We start from the raw sequence: 23,993 nt of genomic DNA, 5'->3' as shown, positions 1-23,993 counted from the left end.
CGAGTTTATTTTTGTGATGGACCAGGAGTGAGGCCCATTGGTCCCTGTTCGCGTCTAGAACCGGGACCAAAGGGTCCAGACGAACCGGGACCAATGCCCCACGAGGCCCGACCGGCCCTCTGGCCTCACGAACCGGGACCAATGCCCCCATGGGTCTCGGTTCGTGAGTGAGCCGGGATTAATGGGCTTGCCCTCCTTGGACCAAAGCCCTGTTTTCTACTAGTGTTGGCTCTCAACAAAAATAGGGCTATACTCTGTCTCTATTATTTGCTATGTGTTTTTTGTATGGTACTCAACATCTTTGTTGGGTACCCCTGAAAAGCATTGGCAAATAGTTGCACACTAGGCAAAAACAGATTATCATGCAGCGGTCGGTACTTCACATGCCTCGACACATGCTTACATCGCCTCACGAAAGCTTCAAGAGTGGCTAAGTACCATGATCCAATAATACAATCCATTATTGTTTCATAAAAACATCTGTGGGACGATGAAACACTTGTGAAATATCAACTTAATCTTGATATTTCAAAGAACTTACCAAATTGCTGCCACCCCATATGTCATGGAAACTTTCTGATCACCCCTATGTATAGTGTAGCCATCCTCAAATCTCCCCCAACAAACCCAGGGAGGAATTCTAGTGTAAAGTTTCACTCAAAACCAGCCAAACAAGAAATGATCAACATATGCAAATTGACCACTACAGGGACATATGCTATCAGTGGAGCCACCACGAGTAAGAATCTGCTCCCTGGTTGATAACTTAGAATAAATGTTCTACTATAAGATAGTGGCGGCTATTAGACGCATTATAACATATAACATAGGGGCGGCTATTAGCCGCCTATATATAGCATATAACATGGTGGCCCCCTTGTTAGCAACCCTTAGAACACATGGTCTATAATATATAATATAGCGGCGGCTATTAGCCGATTTACAACATATAGTGACTCTTGATGGTAACCCTCAGAACAAATGTTTTATATTGTATTGCATAGGGGTGGCTATTATCACCAGCCTTATAACATATAATATAGTGATGGCTAATTAGTGAAGCTCGGACAAGGATCAAACACACGTTTTTCTACTAACTCACAAGGCAATGCATCATTGACTGGAATGTATTTAAAAATTTCCATGGTCTACTTTATGGTTGAGAACAGAAAGCCAGCTTCTGATTGGTAATGGATGGGTGTCGTCCTGTTTGTGTTGCAAAATACTCTTTGACTGATTATTAATTATGCATGTACTTACAAACTTAAATCTAGTTTGGAGCTTGATTTAAAATGGCGAATAAGCTATCTAACTACTAGCCAATATGTTACTCACTCTGGCCGCCCAACTGAAAGAAAGTGTAGATCAAAGTTTAATAGTTTTTTGTTACACTTTTTACTAGAGGTGTGGGACAAGTTAGAACCATGTGCACTATGCAGTAACTTCAAAACTCCATCTCCATCTCCAGATGGTATTTTCCCCCGACAATATTAGAGAGTTACTTTGTGTGCCCTTCTTTATATACTACTCCCTCTGTTCCTTGATATAAGGTGTATAGATTTTTGAGAAAAATTCCGAAATATAAGGTGTATTGCGCTGCACCACTCGTTTGGATAATTTTTTGAGGGATTTGTTTACATTTCCTTATATCACACAAACTCCTCTATTTTCTCATGTCAATTAGTCATGTGTAATGTCGCCCAAAGCTTGTGAAATTTTCCCTCCATGTGTGTTCTTTAATTTCCGTGCCAAAAACTATACACCCTATATTTAGGAATGGAGGGAGTAAAAGATAGAAGAAAAAGAATATGGTGATCTCTCGCTCTAAAGGCTACATGGCAGGGGCACTAAGCAAAAGGAAAAGACATGCACTCCCTCACCGGAAATAAATACACAAAAAACTACCAAGAAAATCCCCCATCCGTAGGACATCCAACAAAAAACATAGGTAACAAAAGAAAACATCCAATAGAAGATCAGCGTCATCGCCATCAGTGGCACTGAAGAGCCCTAGATGTAGTACACTGAACCCGCACGACACATTTCATGTAGGCGGAGAGGTTGCCTGGCCCTCTCGCAGAGGCACGAGTGTGCCACCATAGATATGTTGTAAAGAGATCCACCCACAGCCTCACCCCTGATCCCTACTCCACATGTCGCATCATCGCTCATTGAGTGGAGCTGGTAATGCAAGAATCAAGGTGAGCAAGAAAGTATATTGTCTGCTATATAGTGATAAACTTTCTTAGACCTTTTGTCATAGAGGTACTTGTAAATATTACAGAGATAATTCTTTACATTGTCAATGCCACTCGGAATAAATATTGAAAACAGTTTGATAGTGCAACTTTTCCAATGAGAGCCTTATTCTAATTACAATAATGTATAGAGATACAGGGCAACACAGACATCATGATTAAGTAAAGGTGTCGTTATATGCACAGGCATTGCCATGTCTATATCGAAATAGCATTGGAACGTTTATATGGAATGGCTATCAACTACAGGTCAAATTATCTCCTTACACTGACCCCAAATTTCTCAGACATGTCCACTGATTCTGCACTTGCCCCTCTAGGAAGCACCCAGTCAAAGTGGTAGAGTAGGTTTGCCAAGCCAATCTCCACGGTCGACATGGAAAACAATATCCCAGGGCACTGCCTTCGCCCTCCCCCGGAAGGAATGAATTCAAAATGTGTCCCATAATATTCGACGTTGTTGTTCTCAAACCTCTCTGGCTTGAACTCTTCGGGGTTGTCCCAATATTTGGGATCCCGAGAAATTGCAAAGACATTAACGAAGATATTAGTTCCTTTAGGCATGTCATAGCCCATGATTTCACAGTCCTCTCTCGTCTCTCTGGGGACGAGCAGCGGAGCCGGAGGATGCAACCTTAACACCTCCTTGATGACCATCTACATGTATCAGAGCTCATTGAGGTCGGTAATTTTGATGACATGTCGACCTTGGCCTAGCACTTCCCGGACTTCTTGTTGTGCTTTAACCATTGCTTCAGGGTTGTTCAATAGCTCTGACATAGCCCACTCCACTGCAGTTCATGTGGTCTCAGTGGCAGCTCCAAATATGTCCTGCAAACAACGATTGGTATGTATGATTTATATTGCAAAGACACAAATATTAAGTTGAAACAAAATATGTCCTACGAGACGAAACAATGTGTACGTGTAAATGCAAACATAAATCATTTCACATAACTACCAGTAGTACAAATCTATTCGGGGTATATTTGGATTCTCTGTGCCTAGAATCTGATGATGCATATGATGTATAGTACATAAAATTGTATATTGCTCCATGGGATGACATGGTCCATCTACTCTATATCATTTATGTCGTTATATTAGTTGGGCCCATGTGTTGAAAAATTATTCAAGTCAACATCAAAATTTCACAAAATCCCCAACAGATAAAATTATTGTAGATTCGTGAGAAAAAAATACTCACGAAAATGACAACTCCAATAATCTCTGTGGTTAGAGGAAAGGTCAAAGAGTCCTCTTCCTGCAGCCTGAGTAGTACGTCCAGTAGGTCCTCATCGTTGGTGCTGCGGGCATGGCCACCGGCAGCTCGCGCATCCTTGCGCCCCTCGATGATCTCCGTGATGATGTGCTGGATACGGCCATAGCTCCTCCTCATAAGGCGCTAACCATTGCTAAGCAACCGTACTAGCCGCGATGACGGGAAAAGGTCCACGAGGCAGAAGCTGCCCATAAGCTCATGGAGGTACTCATCCCGCCGTGTGAAATTGCCGCCAAAAACTACCCGCGTCACGACATCGCTGCTGAGTCTTGCCATCTTCACGCTGACATTCACGGTAGCACCGACGGTGGCCATGGAATGGAGGAGGTTACCTATCTCGTTGGCCTTGATGCCCTCCATACGCCTCACCTGCTTGGAACTGAGGAGCTCCACGATGCAGATCTTGCGCATCTGGCGCCAGCGATCCCCGTAGGGGCTGAAGATGATGCCCATACCGCCACAGCTGATGATATCCTGCAAAGGATTGCGGGGCCGGCTTGCGAAATCGAGGTCATTGGTCTTCATCACCAGTGCTGCTGCCTCGGCGCTGGAGACGATAACCGTTGGGACCTCACCTGGTTGGAGGTGCATCAGCGGCCCATGCTGGCCAGACATCTTCATCATCCTGCGGTGTGGGAGGTCACCGACGAGGTGGTGGAGGCTTCCAATGATGGGGAGTGACCACGGCCCGGGAGATAGTTGTTTCTTCTTGGGATTTCTCTTGTCGCCAAAGAAATACAAGGTTAACCAGCCCTCCATCTCCATGGCCAGCAGCTTGGAAGTGCAGTGATAAGATAACCAATCTGTTGGCTGCTTGTTGCTTGGAGAGATGTAGAATATATATAGACCACTTCACCCGCAAAAAAAGAATATACTTAGAAAAAATAATTACTGGACATTTTCGAAGGCCTATTTACGGTGGCACTTCATGTGTAAAATCTAGTCCCACAAGAAGATTGGAAGGGAATTGAGACATATGACCAAGATATAAGGGATTATCTCTAACAACTCCTAGAACATATGAGACCATTGAACAACACGTGCGAGTGCTCACTAACCTCACCACGGCATGCCGAAGAGCGTGCACTTTAGTCGGAGCCTGGGCTATTATTGACTCGTACGGCTGTCACCCATCAGAATACATACTCACGTGTTCAAAAAAAAAGAAAGAACACATACTCCCTCCATCCAAATATATAGCAAAAAATATTTTCTTTTTTAGATTGCATTTGATATTGATAAAATTATCAATATACGAGATGTACGCTATAAAATTTATATCATTAGAACCTACTTTCACATATGAATTTGACGGTATGCTTTGTGTAACATGCATTTCATATTTTTGCTCTAACCAGTGGTCAAAGATAACCTTGAAAAACGTATTAGGCCCTATATATTTGAACAGCGGGAGTATGTCTGCTCTCACATGCACCATTATCATCATTTCATTTTTCTTATTGTATATAATTACCGCAGAAGGCATCCTCATCGTGGACAGAGAGAGCCGCAATGATTATTGCTGCAGCTCGTTTGTCTCATCAATGGGGACAGGGATGCTGTCAAGGACGGGGACACCTTCCGGAGATACATCATCATCCTTGGTGTCACATTCGTATGAGTGGCCAACAATGATACATAGTCCACATGCGCATGGCAAGGATGCCTTGTCGCCCTGCGCCACCTGCGGGAGCTTGTTCCCCCCCTACAAGGAGGTTGAGCTAGTATAAGGCATTGTAACGCAACAACATTGCAGGAAAGGGAGGAACAAGGGATGCGACGGATGGAAAGGGGTGTTGGAACCGGATCTGGTGAGAGGGGGCAAGGGATTGGCTGGTGTGCCCTTACCTATGTCACTAATGGGCATTTCTAGCATGGGCAGAGGGCGGTGCATGTTGGGAAACGGGAAGGATGAGATGAAAATGGTGGGGCCGTGAGTGACATGCCATTAATGTGGTAGCTTCTTACCGGTGGGAAATGGTGTGAGGGGCTTTAGGGCATCTCCAACAGGTTGTATGTTAGTCTTGTTGGTAAAATGCCCATGTCATCAATCAACAAGCTATCATACAACTGCTCCAATAGGTTGTATGTAAGCTATCCAATAGATGGTGAGAAAATAAATGTGATTACTCTCTATTTCACGTTGGAGCTTGTGCAACGGTTGTTAGTTAATCTACATATAACTTTGCTCTCTCCACATTTATTACATGTCACATCATCACTATGTCCTAGGTGGAAAATTAACCAACACCTATCTTACAACTGTTGAAGATGCCCTTATACCATAAAATGGGGAAAACACGAACACAACAGAAACCTCAGAGGACTGGGGAGAAATTGAAGAGGATATTGAAGAAAGATGTGGCTAAAACTACACTCCCACGCGTTGGTTGGATTGGGCGTGCTGCAAAATAGGCCCCTGCATTCTTCAAGTAAGGAGTCTACACCCCATCTTTTGGAGGAGCGTCCTCCAAAAATTATGGAGGCAAATGAGCTTATGATAGTTCTATTGGTATAGGTTTTGTCCCTCTAGCCTTCATATTGGCAATTATTATAGAGGGACAAAGATATGCAAAATCAGCTAGAGTTGCTCTAGCCTAACATGCCAGGTGTTGGCTTAAAAGCAATAGCAATTTGAGAAGGCAAAAATGTCACAGTTGCAGCTAGCGAGGAGCTAGTACAGCTTCCTCTTGTTTATGTAGACCAACCAATGTGTAGAGGCGGACGCAAAAGATAAGGCAGTCTTAATTTGTCTTTGTTATTTTTTATTTTTTATATTTTATTCGATGGCAACTTTTGGTTACAGTGAACCATACGTTCAGTAATGATGATCTCATTGATTACGTGATGGTATAATATCATGTGGAGTAGGTGTACGTTCATGGATTGACCACCACCTAAAATGAAGGCCGGCTGCTTAAGACTAGCCACAATGGTGAATAACATACACTAGTAACATACACATATCTCTAGACTATATTACTACCTTCATACTTCCTCCGTTCCTAAATATGTCTTTAGAGATACCAATAAAAGACTACATACGGAGCAAAATGAGTAAATCTAGACTCTAAACTACGTTTATATACATCCGTATGTAGTCTATAGTGAAATCTCTATAAAGACTTATATTTAAGAACGGAGGGAGTAGTGGGTAGTAACATAAGTGTGATAACATGCAAATCTTCATTTATTAGGTTATAGACTCATATTGTATTGGGACATGTGATGTTACAGTAACTAGCTAAGTTACTATAACTACCTCTCTCCTCATTAACTCATTGCCACATAAGCAAATTTATTGAGTTGGACTCAATGTTACTGCTGAAGTTACTCTCATTATGGCTAGTCTAAGTGTTTAAATGGAATATAATTTTTTAATTACGGGCCCAAGCTAAGTTCACAGGTCACTAATTACTGTTTAGTAGCTCCAGACAATTTAAATAGATGGTGATAAAGCCGTTGGTACGTTAGTGTTCTTTATCCAGTTGTAGCTTTGTGAAAATAACTTCATGTGGTGGAATTCAACTTTGAAACCTTCATAGATCACTAAATATGCTTGAAGATTTAACCAAGCAGGGTGCTATCTGACTATCTCCATGCCTCCATGGTGGCACTTCCTGTTGTCTTCCCATTGTCACCAACCGCCGGTTCTTTTCTTTTTCCCATGTGACATGCTTGATACGGGTGCATTGCTATCATCATGAAGTATTGTAGGATCAATAAGAGCAACTCCAATGTGGCGACCCAAACGGACGCATGCTTTGTCCGTTTTTCATCCGTTTTGGTCGGCCAGGCGGACGTATGTGCCCCGTTTTTCATTTGGGTCGACAGCGGCGCCTAACGGGAGGCCGACCCATTTATGACAACGTGGCAGAAACTTAGGCATAATCATAATCAAACATAAAATGGCAATTCAACGCCAGCCAAAGTCCACTTAAACATAAATTAAAATTTTAGAACTCTTAATAAATAAACGCCCGCCTGCATGCTTCCCTAGACCGCCTTGCCCTAGCCCTTGCGGTCATCGTCCTCACCGCTGGTGAGGTCAAATGAAGACGGGGAGAGGCCCAGCCCAACCGAACGTGGCTTGATAGGCCGCTAGGGCAGCCTCATCGGCGTAAAACTACGTTGCAAAAAACCGTAAAACTACGTTGCAAAAAAGTGAAAAAACATAGAGAAAAAAGTCGCTAGTTGCAGCTACAATAATGGCAGGCCCCAGTAGCGCTTTGCAGAGGCGAGAAAGGGCTCCGTCTCGCAAGGGCGAGAAATAGCTCCCGCAAAGATGACGTAATTCAGATGTGCACTAATTATTATATAGGAGTATATGAGAACTTGAGGGGCATAAATATGGTATTGTGCAAGTATTAATTATGGTCTTAGTTGTATTACTTTGTTCCTCTCAGTTTAAAAATTGTCGCGGGCAAATGTACAGAGATCATTCAGAAGAATGATGCATGATTCACAAGCATGACACCAGTTTAGAAGAATTATGGTCTTAGTTAGGCCGTCAAACCAAGTAGTAGGGGCGGGTCTAGGATTTGAAGAGTGTGTATTCAAAAAATTAAAGCCTATTTTTCTTTACAACTTCTAGCCTTGTTTCTTATGCATAATTTGATTAAACCATCATATTGTACTAAGGCCCTGTTCGGTTCATAGGAAGCAGAAAGTCCAGAGGAACACTGTTCCCACAGTAAACTTTTCCTTCGCAGCGTTCATATTGAAGGAATCGTTGCTAGGCCATCCTCTGGAAAGTGTCCTCCACCCTCTATTTTCAAAGGAAAAATAACATCTTCCTGGAGCTCTTGTTTTTTCACAGGCCCGAGGCGCCAGGAACAAAAAGGCTGCTTCAACCTCTACCTGGGACCAACATCATGGTCAGAATTTGTGATTTGTGCAAGCCGGAAGCACCGGGCTGTACTTTTTTTCACATATAAAAATCGTTAGCCGGGGCCAACATGTGTTGATTTCTCCTGCTAATTTCCCTACGGAACATCGATTCTTTTCTTATTCCTCTGTTCCGGGGAACCGCAGGACTGAAGTGTGCAACCAAAGCTATTCCTGTGCGGTGTTATATTCCTTTGTTTTACTAACCTGCATACTGAACGGGGCCTAACTATATAATATCTAATACATAATTGAGCAGAATATCATATTCTGATATAAATGATCATAAATTGTTCCACATAAAAATCACTACTTGTTTAATATATAGAAGTGCCATTTGTCTAACATATCAAAATGGCAATACATGAGTACTATTTTTTCATAACTAATGCTCATTTGTCACAAATTCACAAACATTCGCACATTGCAAATTCACATCGCTAATACTACCTTTGTTCAAAATTAGTTGTCACTGAAATGGATATATATATCCTGTGATGGGTGCGCGCGATCAGAATTTGGGGGATAGGACGTGCTAGTTCGTGTGATGATCGAACTAACTGAGTCTCGTGTGATCATGGTTGCAGTAATTTCTATACCGGACTAGATTGGGATAAGGATATTGGGCTACTGGTCCATGTTGGGTGGGAAGGGAGACAAGGTGGGCTATGCCTTGTGTTTGGTCTAAATGCTTGGATACCCTCATATCACGCGTAAATATTTGTTTTCCCCCACACAATATGCAGTATACATTGTATATACATAGATGTTTGGCCAAAAATAATGCGCATTAAACTAAATACCCATGAAATGATGTGGGTCGCCCCTGCCAAGTAGGGTTGTTAGCGCAGTTCAAATACCAAATCATGTACTATATCTTAGTCATGCCAACTAGGTAAAAATTTAGTGTGACATCTTATCTAGTATATACCAACATAAAAAGACCCATAGAGGTAGAACCAAACCATCTTGGCCATCAAATCATGTGGTCTAGTATTTTAAATAGCTCCAATGTTGAACACCAAACACTTTATAGTGCTAAAATTACCCTCTACTGCCACTTGTTATAAACACGTTTAGACTCATTGTCATGCCATAAAATCCGCCGGACAATTGTATCCTACCAATTATCAACATGCAATTAATGTCCTACCTACTATACAATTGATGTCTTACCCAATATAGATGTGCAATTAGTATCTTGCTTAAAATCAACAATATGTTAATCTAAATGTGGATCTTGGCACCAAATCTAAGATATCTCATAAACTTTCTCTCATAAGGACATTAACTGAGGATTGTTTAGATATGCATTGGGATTGCTATGTCCAAATATCTATTTAATTGATGCCATCCCATACATTTTCTTAATATTAAATAGATATCCGGGTAATCTTAGTAAGCATTGATTCTTTTAGTATCCATTTAATGTCATTAAATATATTGGTGCCTTTTATATAGGCCATCTATTTGGGGACGGAGAGGGAGGAGTAGTAGCAACGATGGCCATGGCCAAGCGCTTCAACTTAGCGGCGCCGCTGCTGCTCACCTTAACCTTCTTGTTCTGCAGCTGCTCCATGATCTCTTCTTCTTCCCAAGCAGCGTCGCCCGCTGGCTTCCTCCAATGCCTCACGAAGGCTAACATCTCAGTGTTCGAGCAGGGCGAAGATTTGTTCAACACGCAGCTTGACAAATACATTAGGAACCCAAAGTTCCTCGCAAATACCACCGGGAGGCCGCTCTATGTCGTGATGCCGGCGAATGCTCACCACGTCCAGATCGCCGTGCGCTGCGGTAGCCTAAACAGGGTACCCCTCCGCGTGCGCAGTGGCGGGCACGACTATGAGGGCCTGTCGTACCGGTCCGTGGACAACGAGGGCTTCGCCATGCTCGACATGTCGGAGCTACGCACCGTGGTCGTCGACAACCAGACGTCGACGGCGTGGGTGGAGTCCGGCGCGACGCTCGGCGAGCTCTACTATGCCATATCGAAGGCGAGCAACCTTCTGGGGTTCCCGGCCGGCGTGTGCTTGACCGTCGGCGTCGGAGGCCATTTTAGCGGCGGTGGCTTTGGCACGCTGATGCGCAAGCACGGGCTAGCCGTCGATAACGTCATTGATGCCGAGTTAGTGGACGCCAATGGCACACTCCTGAACAAGACAACCATGGGGGGCGATGTCTTCTGGGCCATAAGAGGCGGCGGGGGCGGGAGCTTCGGTGTCGTGCTGAGGTGGCAGGTGAGGCTCGTGACCGTCCCGGCGACGGTGTCGGTGTTCAAGGTCTCGGTGTCCAACAGCCAGGGCGCCGCCGTGCACGCGGTCACCAAGTGGCAGAAGGTCGCGCCGGCCCTGCCGGACGAGCTGTACATCAGGGCGCTTGTCCAGAGCGACATGGCCGTCTTCCGAGCAGTGTTCCTCGGCACGTGCGACGCGCTCCTGCCTCTGGTGATGAGCAGGAGCGATGGCATCGCGGAGCTGAATTTGAGCCGCTCCAACTGCAAGGAGATGAGCTGGATCGAGTCCGTGGCCTACGTCAACAACGCGACCGTGGAGGACCTCACGAAGCGGACCACCTCTGAGTTCGACTCCAGCCATGGCTTCAAGGCGACGACGGACTACGTCCGGCGCGCCATTCGCCGGGAGGTGTGGGCTAAGATCTTCTACAAGCAGCTCAGGCAGCCCAACGCGCAGGTCATCTTGGTCCCATACGGCGGGAAGATGAGCAACGTGCCAGAGGACGCGACGCCGTACCCGCACCGCGCCGGCGTGCAGTACAGCATGCAGTTGTACAACTACTGGCCGGTGGATTCGGCAGACAGCGGAGCCATGGGGACGAAGTGGGTGAGGGACATGTACGCGTTCATGGCGCCGTACGTGAGGTCCGGATCCGAGCCAAGGGGAGCCTACTTCAACTGCAGGGACCTGGATCTCGGCCCCGACTGGGGGCCGAAATACTTCAAGGGTAACTACGAGAGGCTCACCAAGGCCAAGGCTGAGATCGACCCCCACAATTACTTCCGCAATGAGCAAAGCATCCCCCTGCCAAAACGAGCATCTTAATTGTTCCCCTGTTTTCTCCTCCTTTTGAACCAGCTGCAAAATATTTTGGTTAAAACATCTTACTTGTTGTGGCCTGCAAGCCTTCGTTTTACTACATACATGCATGGTAGGTACTGTATATCTACATGTACACATTCTATCTTGAAATCACCTTATTTTAATAATGAAGATGGTTCGAATTATTATTTATAAAATAATAAAAATATATGAAATAATGAAATATTTCTTATGTCACTTCTTGAAATAATTGAAAGGCTGAAATCACTTTATTAAAAATCATGATATTTTTGTAAGGACTGCAACATGTGGGAAGTAATTGAAATCGCTTTTTAGAACATTGAAAACTTTTACAAAGTAAATGAAAGAAAGGTTTTGTAATCCGAATGGATGAATTTTCTTGTGGGGGAGGGGGGGGGGGGGGGGGGGGGGGAGATTCACGGTTACCACGCTTACCGAGAAATACCGAACATATTTTCGATGAAGTTTATTATTTAATATTGAATTCAAATTCTTTTGACTAGATATAGATGAGACTTGAACCGTAAATTAACAGAAAAGTGATGGTATCTCTGTGGAAACTCTGCACACACTAGGCAAAGAGGTCGCTAATTCGACTCTTGCCGGGTTGGTTACCACCAGGCCACAAACTAAGTTCGGTGATACTATTTAGATGCTATTGTATTTTAATATACAGTGGATGTAAAAATTCAAAAAAATTGGGATTTTTTGCTCCGGATACGTCTTTCTCGTGGGGCAGCGAGAAACTCGGTATCCGCCCGGTAACTGCTTTTCTGGGGCGGTACCCAAAACCATGATTGAAAGCACTTTCAAAACAATGAACATCAATTGTTGATTTTTAAAAACAATTTAAGTCATCACTTTTTTAAAATAGTGTAATAATGAAAATGTTTCTAACCATGCCATCAACACTGGCTAGGAGACTCATTTGACTTTGGGACCACCAATCGGAGGTGGGACACAGAAAACGATCACCTGGAAAAAAAAGCCAGTCCATTCAATTAGATCGTGTGCGACACCAGTCCACTGCCGCCATCTAGTTCACTCCGACCACCTGCATTCCACTGTCGCCTCCTCGCCTTGTTACACGCACACAACTAGGTTTTAGATTTTTATACGGCGCAATCGATCAAACCATTGGTATAATGAACAAAGGTGCAGACGAGCATCGGATTTTGCGTCGTACAAAAATTGGACATTTAAGCATCTCGTAGCAACAATAGTTTCGATTTGCAACCATGGTAATTGTACATATTTTGTTTTTTCTAGTATACCGACTCAATTTAGAGCGCAATATCTCCACATTTGAAATTCCGTGAGTAGTATGTGTTTCTTCCATATGTTCGATATAAGTTGTTGTGCCAATGGCATATGCTAAATAAGTTGGTGTTAGGATGTAAAAACAATTGAAGTAATAATTTAAAAATATAGCCATACCCGATAAGTAAATCTTCTGTCCATCTCTCCCGTCAAAAGAATGTCGATGCTAGGAAATGTGAAGTTTGCTATTATTATGATATATTTTAGACCTTTTGTCTCTCATGCAGAAGAAAATAAGCATCTTGTTGCCTTCGACTGGATGGAAATTCAAAGGAGATGTTACCTTAATTTTTTATGTTATGTAGTCTAAACCTTCTTCTGTCAATGACCTGAACTTGGTAACCAATAAACTGACCTCTTCATCATAAGTTTGTTACCATTGGGGCTAACTGTGTCCCATAGGCTAATTGCATTGAGCATATCATGCACCATTGTTTTAGACCCTAAATTGCAAAAACTAAAGAAAGCAAAACTTTTATATAATAGATCAAAAGAACACTAATTTAGAAGATTATTCAAGGCGCAAATCAGAAAGGAAGGAGTATGAAAATTTGATCAAAAAATTGTGGTTGTCCTGTTACTGTAAGCAATACGAACTGCATAGTCTCGCAGCATGATTCAAAAACGGTACAACAAATTGCTAGAAAAAAATGGGTAGTAGATGCTTCTCTAATCCTAATCCATTGGTAAAGTTGGGATGGATTCAAGTATAATGCGGTAAAACAACACAACAATGTGAGAAACGAACCTGATCCAGATGATTTTAAGACAATTTTTTTCTTTACGAGGTGAACCCGATGTAGATCAAGAACACAAAATTTGAGTCAGTAAGATGTTAATCAACTGGATCCATGCCCCCAAACTTGCTTGCTTCAGTTTGGAGAGAAACGATGGTTTCATTTTCCATGTGGGAAGAGAGAGAACAGAGACAGGAGGGGTCGGGTTTTGAGCTTTGATTGACGCCTTGCAAATAATTCCCTAGCTACATGGTGCAACAAAAAGAAACGAAGGCTGGAGACTAACTTGGTTTGCCCTATCTGTGGCGCTGCTGAGGAAAATTCCTACCACACATTCTGTACGTGCACAAATGCAAGATACCTATGGCGTGCTATGGCTGTTGAATGGACATTTCCTAATGTAGATTCAATCAAGTCAACAGGACCAGATTGGTTCATCCAGCTGATCTGCGAAACAGATGAGCCAGCTCGAGTTCGACACTGATGCTTTTCTGGAGAATTTGGTACGTTAGAAATGAGCTCGTGCACTCGAAGCCCTCTCCTCCCGTGGATGCCGCTGTGAGGTTTTTATCAAGCTATCTATCTTCCCTACAAGCTATTGCAATTAACCCTGATGATGACCATGTGAAAGGAAAAGCTCCCGCTCAGTTTTGCTTCCCACTTCTAGCACGTGCATGCAGTAATAGGTCTGCTGCTCCTGTTCCTTGGATCCCTCGAGCAGAAGGCCCTAATGAGGACCTGATAGATAGATAGATAGATAGATAGATAGATTAGGCCTAATGAGGGTTCTAAACATAGATCAATCAGCTCATGATATTAATGTTAGAATAATTCCTTTTGGATTAACCTAAAACAGATCTTGATCTCAAAATTAGAACACCTCTTGTGGGCAGAATTGGGGACTAACCAGAATTAGCAGAGGCCGTTAAGGTGCAGCCAATGACTGCACTTGAGATCGCCAGGGAGGAAGTGCAGCAGCAAGGCCAAGATAGATGCCAGTAGGACGCCGCCGGCACTGCCCTCTTGGTGGCTGGCGGTGGAGATATTCTTCGCCTCCCTCAGCACCATGTTTTTAGGATGGGGAAAGCTATATTCCTGCCGACTGTAATTTTGTAATAGATCCGCGCGTTTCGGATGCCGTTAGATTCGGATCGAACGGATAATTTGCATGCTTTGATTTTTAACGTAATTCTCGGTCGCTCCATGATTCCGCTCCCGCTTCGCTGGTCCCGTGATTTCTGCTCATTCCCGCTCCCGATCGGGACTTTTCTCCCCTCGCGTTGCCCCGCTTCCCCTTTTCCTTCATGAAAAAAGTAAAAATTTGGAAGAAAATGGAATCGAACCCAGTACCTCTTTGGTATCTTCCAAGGCCCCCAACCACCACGACTAGATTGAGGTTGTGATTACATTCAGATTTTGTAATTTTTGTACCTGTAAAAAATGTGGCGTGAATAATAAAGTGTCTTTTTTTCACCGAATTTTCCTTCTTTTTCCTACTGTTTTTTCTTCATTTTAATAGTCAAATGGCTCGGCTGCTCTGTTAGTATTTTTTAGGTTGAGGCCTTTTTAACCCCAAATTTCTTACGTTTAGTAGGAAGAACACTTTCAAGAAAACAAATGCACAATATTGACTATAAAAGCTATCAGTTCATCATGATTTTTTGCTACATCTCTCCATTGTATCATTCACATGGTACATACACTTTGTTGTATCCACTTGAACGCCACAATAATAATGAGGACAATTTCTCGATGAGCCAATGAGGCGTATGAACACTATGATAACTTTTGACCTGGGAAAAATTGTTGAAATATACCCTGTAATTTTTGTGTAAGTAGCATTATAATATAGGAACCGCGAACCTGATAACTTACGTACAAATATCGTGGTAACTTCGACCGCGACCCCCGGTGGAGGGGGGGGGGTGAAAACATATCCCTATAACTTGTGTCTGAAGAGCATGATAATTTACGCATCACATACCCGATAACTTATGTACTAACACAATGATAACTTTGGCGGGGGTGGGGGTTCTTGTAATACATCCCCGATAACTTCTGTGTGAATAGCATGGTAATTATGCACCATAGACCTGATAACTTATGTGCAAGATGTTAGATAACTTTGACTTATGAAACATGTCCCCGGTTATTTTTGTGCAAATTACATGGTAATTTATGCACCGCAGACCTGATAACTTACGTACAACCACGATGATAACTTCGACCCGATAACTCATGATTAAATAACATTATGATATATGCACAACCGACTTGATAACTTACTTAGTCTAGGTGTGATAACTTTTGACTCGGGGGGGGGGGGGGGGGGGGGCTTGTTGAAAAACACCCTTCGGTAACTCGTGTGTGAATAACATAGTAATACACACGAGAGCTGATAACTTAGTTAACCCAGGCTTGATAAATTTTTGACCGAAAGAAGTTGTCGAAACATACCAACATGAGATCTAGTTTTGAAGGTCTCATCACAACGAATTTTTTATGTGAAAATGATTTTTGTATCGGAGCGACTTTTTGAGTTCAAAACTTTTTTTTTCTTTTTGAGTTCCGGTGAGATCCTCCCTGACATTAGCATTTTTCATTCCCTAGGGCACACGAATGTGCTTATGTGGAGAATGTAGAAGAAATCAGTTTTTATGCCCTGGTAAGTTATGTGTAAACAACACGATAACTTACGCTCAACTGGCATGAAACTTGTGTTGCACATGTGTGGTAATTTTTTATCTAAAAAAAGTCATGCCAAAGTATAGTTGTGTTTCACTTGTGTTGCCTTATCATGGTATAGTTATCATGTTGCTCATACCATAGTTATCACGCTGGTCATGCCAAAGTTACCAAGTCAATTTTTTTTCTTCTGATATGACAGAAATAAGAAAGGTTTAAATAACATTGTTTATCTACAATAGACAATAACAACAGGTGGCTTAGTTGGTTATTAGGCTCAACCGCTATTGCATAGACCTGGGTTCAAATCCTCTTTCAAGCACCTTTATTTTCTTTTCATATTATGTAGCGAAAAACCAGAAAAAACCACTAGCGATTTACTACGGTTTTTAAGAGAAGGAAAAACAATCAGTGAAAAGCGAGCGTGAGAAGATAGCGCATCGATCGCTAACTATCGGGAGAAGTGGATCGGACTCGTGCAGATCTGTTGCTAACCACCAGTCGACTGGTGGTTAGCACAGTCCTTTTAGGATAGGCAGTTAAGGAAACATTTTTCTGAAGTCGTCAATTAGTAAAACGAATGACGGGAAGTGTGGTGGGCCACGCCCAACCTTTTCTCCCGGTGGTTAGCTGAGATCAATTCCAGCAATCACAAATTTGGGGTTCAAAAAGAAGTTTCTTTTTTTTGGGGAGGGGGGGGGGGGGGGCGTAAAAAGAAGTTTCCGAAAACATATGCAAGCATGAAATGTTGCGAAGCCATCGATGATCCGAAGTCAACGATGAAAATGAATTATGAATCAAGCAAGTGGTTTAGTCTGTATTCTCTTTTTTTTCGTTTCTTTATCCTCGTGTGCATGCATGCAAGTGAAGTGTCCATACACATACACTATCTTTGTCGGCATTAAAGTTTTACTAATTATACGGCAAAGAGCACATTTCACTTGAGTGTTTCGTTTCCGGTTTCTAATTTGGGAGCATAGACACCTCACATGCACAACACAACTTAACTTGCTTCAAAGCACGCACCTGACTCGCCCGTGTAGGTGTAGACAAACATTGCGGAGCAAACCATAGGTTTTTGGGGCCTTGAATTTCTCGTGTTTCGTGATAAAATCCATTAGCTCGTAAGAAGTTCTTCACATTGAGAAAATCCGGTGCTTAGCTTAATTGAATATGAAAGAAGGTATCAAATTGACTTAATTTTTTACGTAAGAAGTGGGAGCTCTGCTTTTACATTAAAGTGGAAAAGAAGTTTTCCGAAACACAATCAAAACCAGGAAATTTCCCGACCGATCCCCAATCGACTTTTGGAGGGCTATATATTTCACATGATTGTTACAAGAGATAGGAGTATTTAATGAATCCTGTGAACTACGCTTGCTTCTTGATAGATAGATTGGGCCACATAGCCATAGTTGCCTCGAAAAACATCAAGTCTCAAGGGCTCTCCTTCATCTTTTTCCTCCAGCCCTAATCCCCACACAAATTAGAAAAGTTTCTTCCTTCTCTGATGCTTGCCTCCTTTCCTCTCCTTCGGCTGCGACGACACGTCTCATTGTTGCTTGCTGCACCATCCCCACCTCCGTCAAGATATCCATATAATACAGCAGGGAATCAAATAAGAAAATGCCCCCCACCCCTACAGGTGTTTTTTTGAGGGAAACAACAGGGCTCTGCTGCATATTTTTATTGATTTTCAAAAGATAGTACAGAGAAAGTGTCGAAAAGTGAAAAAAAAAACTATATAGGCAAAACTGTACCAAGCTAAGCTGAGAAAAGTAAGAAAGTAACTACACAGAAAACCAAGAAGCACAACAACACAACAGAAGGATGGCAAGTGATGGTGCTATCATCTGAAGTTGTTAGCCCAAGTCTCCAAGCTACCCCCACATGTCAAACCTTGGACTTGCTTCCGCCTGTGACGGCGTGGGTTATGGGTCACTTCTGGCTCGCCTCACCCACACCCATGAGCCTCGCTGCCAATTTCTCCTGTGCCCCCATCTCGACCACGCTGCTGCGTCTCACCTCCTTCCTTCTCATATGAAATCATCTAAGTCTAATACCAAAATACAAATTCAGAGAACCTCAATTTTTTTTCTGATAAAGGGCATTTTATTGACTCATAATATAGCATCGAGGGATACAATTACAATGAGCCACACCCGGCCTCTATATAATCAGGATGCACACAGCCAACACACACACCATAGGATCATGCCGGCAAAGAGCTAAGTCATATAAGACTGAAGCTATTCCCAAGTGGAAAGTAAAAGAAAGAAAAGTCATGAAGCGATATAAACAACGATTGACGACGTACAACGATAACCATCAGCCCCAACTATCTCATGAGAACATAAGGACCACGAAAAAATATTTTTCAAAAGCGACGCCTCCTAGAAGGAAATGACAAATAAGTGACGTCGTCACCAGATCCAACACCCGGAAGTCAGATCGTGGGTTTTCAACCTGAAGACCAAGTCTTACAAATAGCTGTTGTGTTCTATTATTACACCATTACACCGTTTGTAAGCACACATGCCACTTAAGTAAGCTCACTCAGATGGCACTTGTGCATACACAATACGTATGTGTATGTGTCTGATATATGCCAGCTAACCCTGCACGCGCGGGAAGTTCCTCCTCTTCATCGAGACGGCGAGCCCGTTCTGCATCAACGGTGAAGTTCCACAACACAGCGACGGCGACGACCTTCATCTGCGTGAAGGACACCTCCTTGGCGAGGCAGGTTTTGGGACCGGTGTTGAAGGCGCTAAACTTGTAGGGCGGCTCGTACCTGAGCTTCCCGTCGTTGGTGAGCCACCTCTCTGGCCTGAACTCCATGCAGTCCTTGCCCCACACGCCCTCCATCTTCCCCATAAAGTAGTAGTAGACGAGTATCTTGTCGCCGGCCTTCATCTCGTGTCCGCTCGGGAGAGCGTCACTGGCCGCTGCCACCTTGTGCTGGAAGGGCACGGGTGGGTAAAGCCTCAGGCACTCGCACAGTGCCGCGTGCAGGTACACCATGTTGCTTAGCTCGCTCACATGGAACACCACCATGTCGTTGGCGGTGGCCATCATCTTTTGTGGCCGCGACTCATCCAGGATTGCTGAGTATCGATGACTCTTTCACGTACCGCAGTGTAGTTGGAGCACTGCAGTATCTGACACTCACTCGTCCAGATTTTTTTTTTCCGATAAAGGACATTTCATTGAATAGATATATTGAGGTGATACAACCGCATCGAAAGAAAGCCCGGCCTCTGCATAGCTAGATGCACACAGCCAAAAAGTCGAGAGTGCCCTAAGAATAAAAATAATTCGGTACAAATCGAAGCAAATAAATCATGTCGAGGCTAAGGTGCGGTAGATCCTATCCGCAGATCACACCACCATCCATGGGGTAGAAAACCTCCCTGAACGAACGCTCCAACCGTGTAGACGCCATCATAAAAAGGTCCCTGTCCTCTGGCCTCTGCAGTATAGACCAAGTATGGAGCCATCGTGTACAAACATGAATAACCTGCATAGGAGATGAGACACATTTGTTATTAAAGATCACATCATTCCTGGTAAGCCACAATGCCCAGCATAAGGCCGCCGCTCCCACGAGAATGTGTGCAGAAATTTTTTTATCAATACCCCGCAACCAGTTGCCGAACATATTCCGTGCACTACGTGGTGGGTATAAATTAGAAGCTACTTGAACTATGGCCCAAACTGCCCGAGCGAATTTACACTCAAAGAATAATTAAGTGTCTAATAGTCTCGTCATGTTGGCAAAAGACACATGTCTTAGAACTATGCCAGTTTCGTCGTGCCAGATTATCTCTAGTTAGAATGACTCCTCTATGTAGAAATCAGAGGAAAATCTTCACTCTTAGATGAATTTTGAGCTTCCACAATTTCCTGTTATCATCTGGAACATCACAATGAACCTAATGAGGGTTCTAAACATAGATCAATCAGCTCATGATATTAATGTTAGAATAATTCCTTTCGGATTAACCTAAAACAGATCTTGATCTCAAAATTAGAACACCTCTTGTGGGCAGAATTGGGGACTAACCAGAATTAGTAGAGGCCGTTAAGGTGCAGCCAATGACTGCACTTGAGGTCTCTAGTTGTGAGGAGATCGCAGGGAGGAAGTGCAGCAGCAAGGCCAAGATAGATGCCAGTAGGACGCTGCCGGCACTGCCCTCTTGGTGGCCGGCGGTGGAGATATTCTTCGCCTCCCTCAACACCATATTTTTAGGATAGGCAGTTAAGGAAACATTTTTCTGAAGTCGTCAATTAGGGCATGTACAATGGTTGATAAGATAGTCTTATCTTAAGTCTTGCATGTAATTTAGAGTTGATAAAAAAGCATGTCTACAATGGGTCGTATCTTAGCCTTATCTTAAATAACTAGTTATTCCTAAAAACGTGATGAGACATATTGTGCTAAGAGATCATCTTTTGTCTTCTCTTAAATAAGAGAAGACAAGTCATTTCTTATGATTTCTCTCTCCTCCATCTCATCATTTATCCTACGTGGCATTGCTAAGATAGAACAATTATACATGCCCTTAGTAAAACGAATGACGAAAAGTGTGGTGGGCCACGCCCAAACTTTTCTCTCGGTGGTTAGCTGAGATCAATTCCAGCAATCACAAATTTGGGGTTCAAAAAGAAGTTCCTTTTTTGGGGGGGGGGGGGGGGGGGGGGGGGAGAGCGTAAAAAGAAGTTTTCGAAAACATATGCAAGCATGAAATGTTGCGAAGCCATCGATGATCCGAAGTCAACGATGAAAATGAATTATGAATCAAGCAAGTGGTTTAGTCTGTATTCTCTTTTTTTTTTCGTTTCTTTATCCTCGTGTGCATGCATGCAAGTGAAGTGTCCATACACATACACTATCTTTGTCGGCATTAAAGTTTTACTAATTATACGGCAAGGAGCACATTTCACTTGAGTGTTTCGTTTCCGGTTTCTAATTTGGGAGCATAGACACCTCACATGCACAACACAACTTAACTTGCTTCAAAGCACGCACCTGACTCACCCGTGTAGGTGTAGACAAACATTGCGGAGCAAACCATAGGTTTTTGGGGCCTTGAATTTCTCGTGTTTCGTGATAAAACCCATTAGCTCGTAAGAAGTTCTTCACATTGAGAAAGTCTGGTGCTTAGCTTAATTCAATATGAAAGAAGGTATCAAATCGACTTCATTTTTGACGTGAAAAGTAGGAGCTCTGCTTTTACATTGAAGTAGAAAAGAAGTTTTCCGAGACACAATCAAAACCAGGAAATTTCCCGACCAATCCCCAATCGACTTTTGGAGGGCTATATATTTCACATGATTGTTGCGAGAGATAGGAGTATTTAATGAATCCTGTGGACTACACTTGCTTCTTGATAGATAGATTGGGCCACATAGCCATAATTGCCTCGAAAAACATCAAGTCTCAAGGGCTCTCCTTCATCGTTTTCCTCCAGCCCTAATCCCCACACAAATTAGAAAAGTTTCTTCCTTCTCTGATGCTCGCCTCCTTTCCTCTCCTTCGGCTGCGACGACACGTCTCATTGTTGCTTGCTGCGCCATCCCCACCTCCGTCAAGATATCCATATAATACAACAGGGAATCAAATACGAAAATGCCCCCCACCCCCACATGTTTTTTTTAGGGAAACAACAGGGCTCCGCTGCATATTTTTATTGATTTTCAAAAGGTAGTACAAAGCAAGTGTCGAAAAGAGAAAAAAACAACTATATAGGCAAAACTGTACCAAGCTAAGCTGAGAAAAGTAAGAAAATAACTACACAGAAAACCAAGAAGCACAACAACACAACAGAAGGATGGCAAGTGATGGTGCTATCATCTGAAGTTGTTTTTTTTTCTTTTTTTCGAAAAGGGAGAGTACCCCGGCCTCTGCATCAAGAGTGATGCATACATTCATTTTATTAATCAAAGCAGCAAAATGTGCATACAAGGTTTCAAAGTCTCGAAATCAAATAAAGGAAATGCAGCCCACACAGAGCGCAGAAGGCTAGAAACACAGACTAACCAGAAATAAAATGCCACAACCGGCTGGCTAAAGAAGGTAGGGAAACTAATTGCCTATCCTATTACATGACGGCCATCCAAACCGGTTGAAGATATCCCGAGCAACCATCTCCCAACGGATAGACCCAGTAACCAAATGCTCCCTGGCCTCCATCGGAGTGAGTAATGACCACGAACGGATCAATGCCGTAGCTCGGAATATAACCTGCAAAAAATGAATTCGTGATGTTCTGTTAAAAACCAAATCATTTCTGCACAACCAGATGGTCCATATCAACGCACAAACTCCCACCCGAATATGCCTTGCTAATGCAGAGTCAATCCCATTAAGCCAATTTCCAAATAAAGCGGTAACCGCAGTCGGTGGAGTAATATTAAAAGCAATATGAACCGTCTGCCAAAGAACCTTAGCCAGCGGGCAATCAAAGAAGAGATGTTTAATTGTCTCATCCCGATCACAGAAACTACACCTAGTAGCTCCTGTCCAATTACGCTTTATCAAGTTGTCCTTTGTTAGAATAACTTGTTTATGAACAAACCACATAAACACTTTTATTTTCAAAGGAACTTTGACATCCCAGACCTTCTTGGATGTTGGAATGGAGCTTGAATTAATAACATCAAGATACATTGACCTCACTGTAAATACTCCAGACTTAGTCAACTTCCAGCGTAATTCATCAGGTTGGTCAGAAAGTTGTACCTCCATTAGTCTCCTAACTAAGTGGAGCCAAACCTCCCAACGATTGCCCACTAACGACCGTCTAAACTGAATATTAAGGGGAACCGTTTGAAATACCGTTGCCACGAACACCTCACGTCGTTGAGCAATGCGATATAAAGACGGATATTGAATGGCCAAGGGTGAGTCGCCCAGCCAAGAATCCTCCCAGAAACGTGTAGTAGCACCATTTCCAAGGACAACTTTTGTCCTATTGAACAGTAATACTTTGACTTTCATGAGTCCTTTCCAGAAAGGCGAGTCAGTCGGCCTAACTGATACCTGGGATAATGTTCTAGTCTGGAGGTACTTGCTGCGTAGGATTTGCGCCCACATAGCTTCAGTGCCGGAAGCGAGCTTCCACAACCACTTACTAAGGAGGCATCTGTTCTTAACTTCTAGATTCTCAATACCAAGCCCACCTTGGTCTTTGGGTCTACAGATAATATCCCACTTAGCAAGCCGGTATTTTCTTTTGAGCTCATCACCCTGCCAAAAGAAACGTGATCGATAGAAGTCCAGTCTTTTCCTAACCCCCACTGGAACCTCAAAGAAAGCTAAGAGGAACATAGGCATACTCGTGAGCACCGAGTTTATCAAGATTAACCGGCCTCCGTATGACAGGAGCTTACCCTTCCAGCAACTCGGTTTCTTTTCAAATCGATCCTCGATACACCTCCACTCTCTGTTAGTTAGCCTACGATGATGTATCGGAATGCCAAGGTATGAGAAGGGCAAACTTCCCAACTCGCACCCAAACAATTGCCTATAAGACTCTTGTTCGTCTTTGGCTCTCCCAAAGCAGAACAACTCGCTCTTTTGAAAGTTTATCTTTAACCCCGATAATTGTTCAAAGAGGCATAATAACAGCTTCATATTTCTCGCCTTGGACCAAATCATGCTCCATAAAGACTATTGTATCATCAGCGTATTGAAGGATAGATACACCTCCATCAACCAGATGAGGTACTAAGCCACCCACTT

General features: G+C 43.2%; 1 protein-coding gene and 1 pseudogene across 1 annotated transcript; one reads left to right on the top strand and one right to left on the bottom strand.

The window, feature by feature from the left end:
* Positions 1-2,501: 2,501 nt before the first annotated feature.
* LOC123047658 (desmethyl-deoxy-podophyllotoxin synthase-like) lies at positions 2,502-4,305 on the bottom strand (annotated as a pseudogene).
* A 5,630-nt stretch (positions 4,306-9,935) lies between these two features.
* Positions 9,936-11,486, top strand: LOC123047657 (berberine bridge enzyme-like Cyn d 4). Its single transcript, XM_044471231.1, has one exon. The coding sequence runs from the start codon at positions 9,936-9,938 to the stop codon at positions 11,484-11,486; it is 1,551 nt and encodes a 516-aa protein (XP_044327166.1).
* The last annotated feature ends 12,507 nt before the right edge of the window (positions 11,487-23,993 follow it).

The sequence above is a fragment of the Triticum aestivum genome, chromosome 2B (assembly GCF_018294505.1).
Source record: "Triticum aestivum cultivar Chinese Spring chromosome 2B, IWGSC CS RefSeq v2.1, whole genome shotgun sequence".
In the NCBI taxonomy this organism is placed as follows: Eukaryota; Viridiplantae; Streptophyta; class Magnoliopsida; order Poales; family Poaceae; genus Triticum; species Triticum aestivum.
Note: the sequence above shows the minus strand (reverse complement) of the source record. Positions and strands in the feature narration are given on the sequence as shown.

Bases quoted from the DNA above. Each gene is read 5' to 3' on its own strand.
- LOC123047657 (XM_044471231.1), top strand. From the start codon at position 9,936: ATGGCCAAGCGCTTCAACTTAGCGGCGCCGCTGCTGCTCACCTTAACC.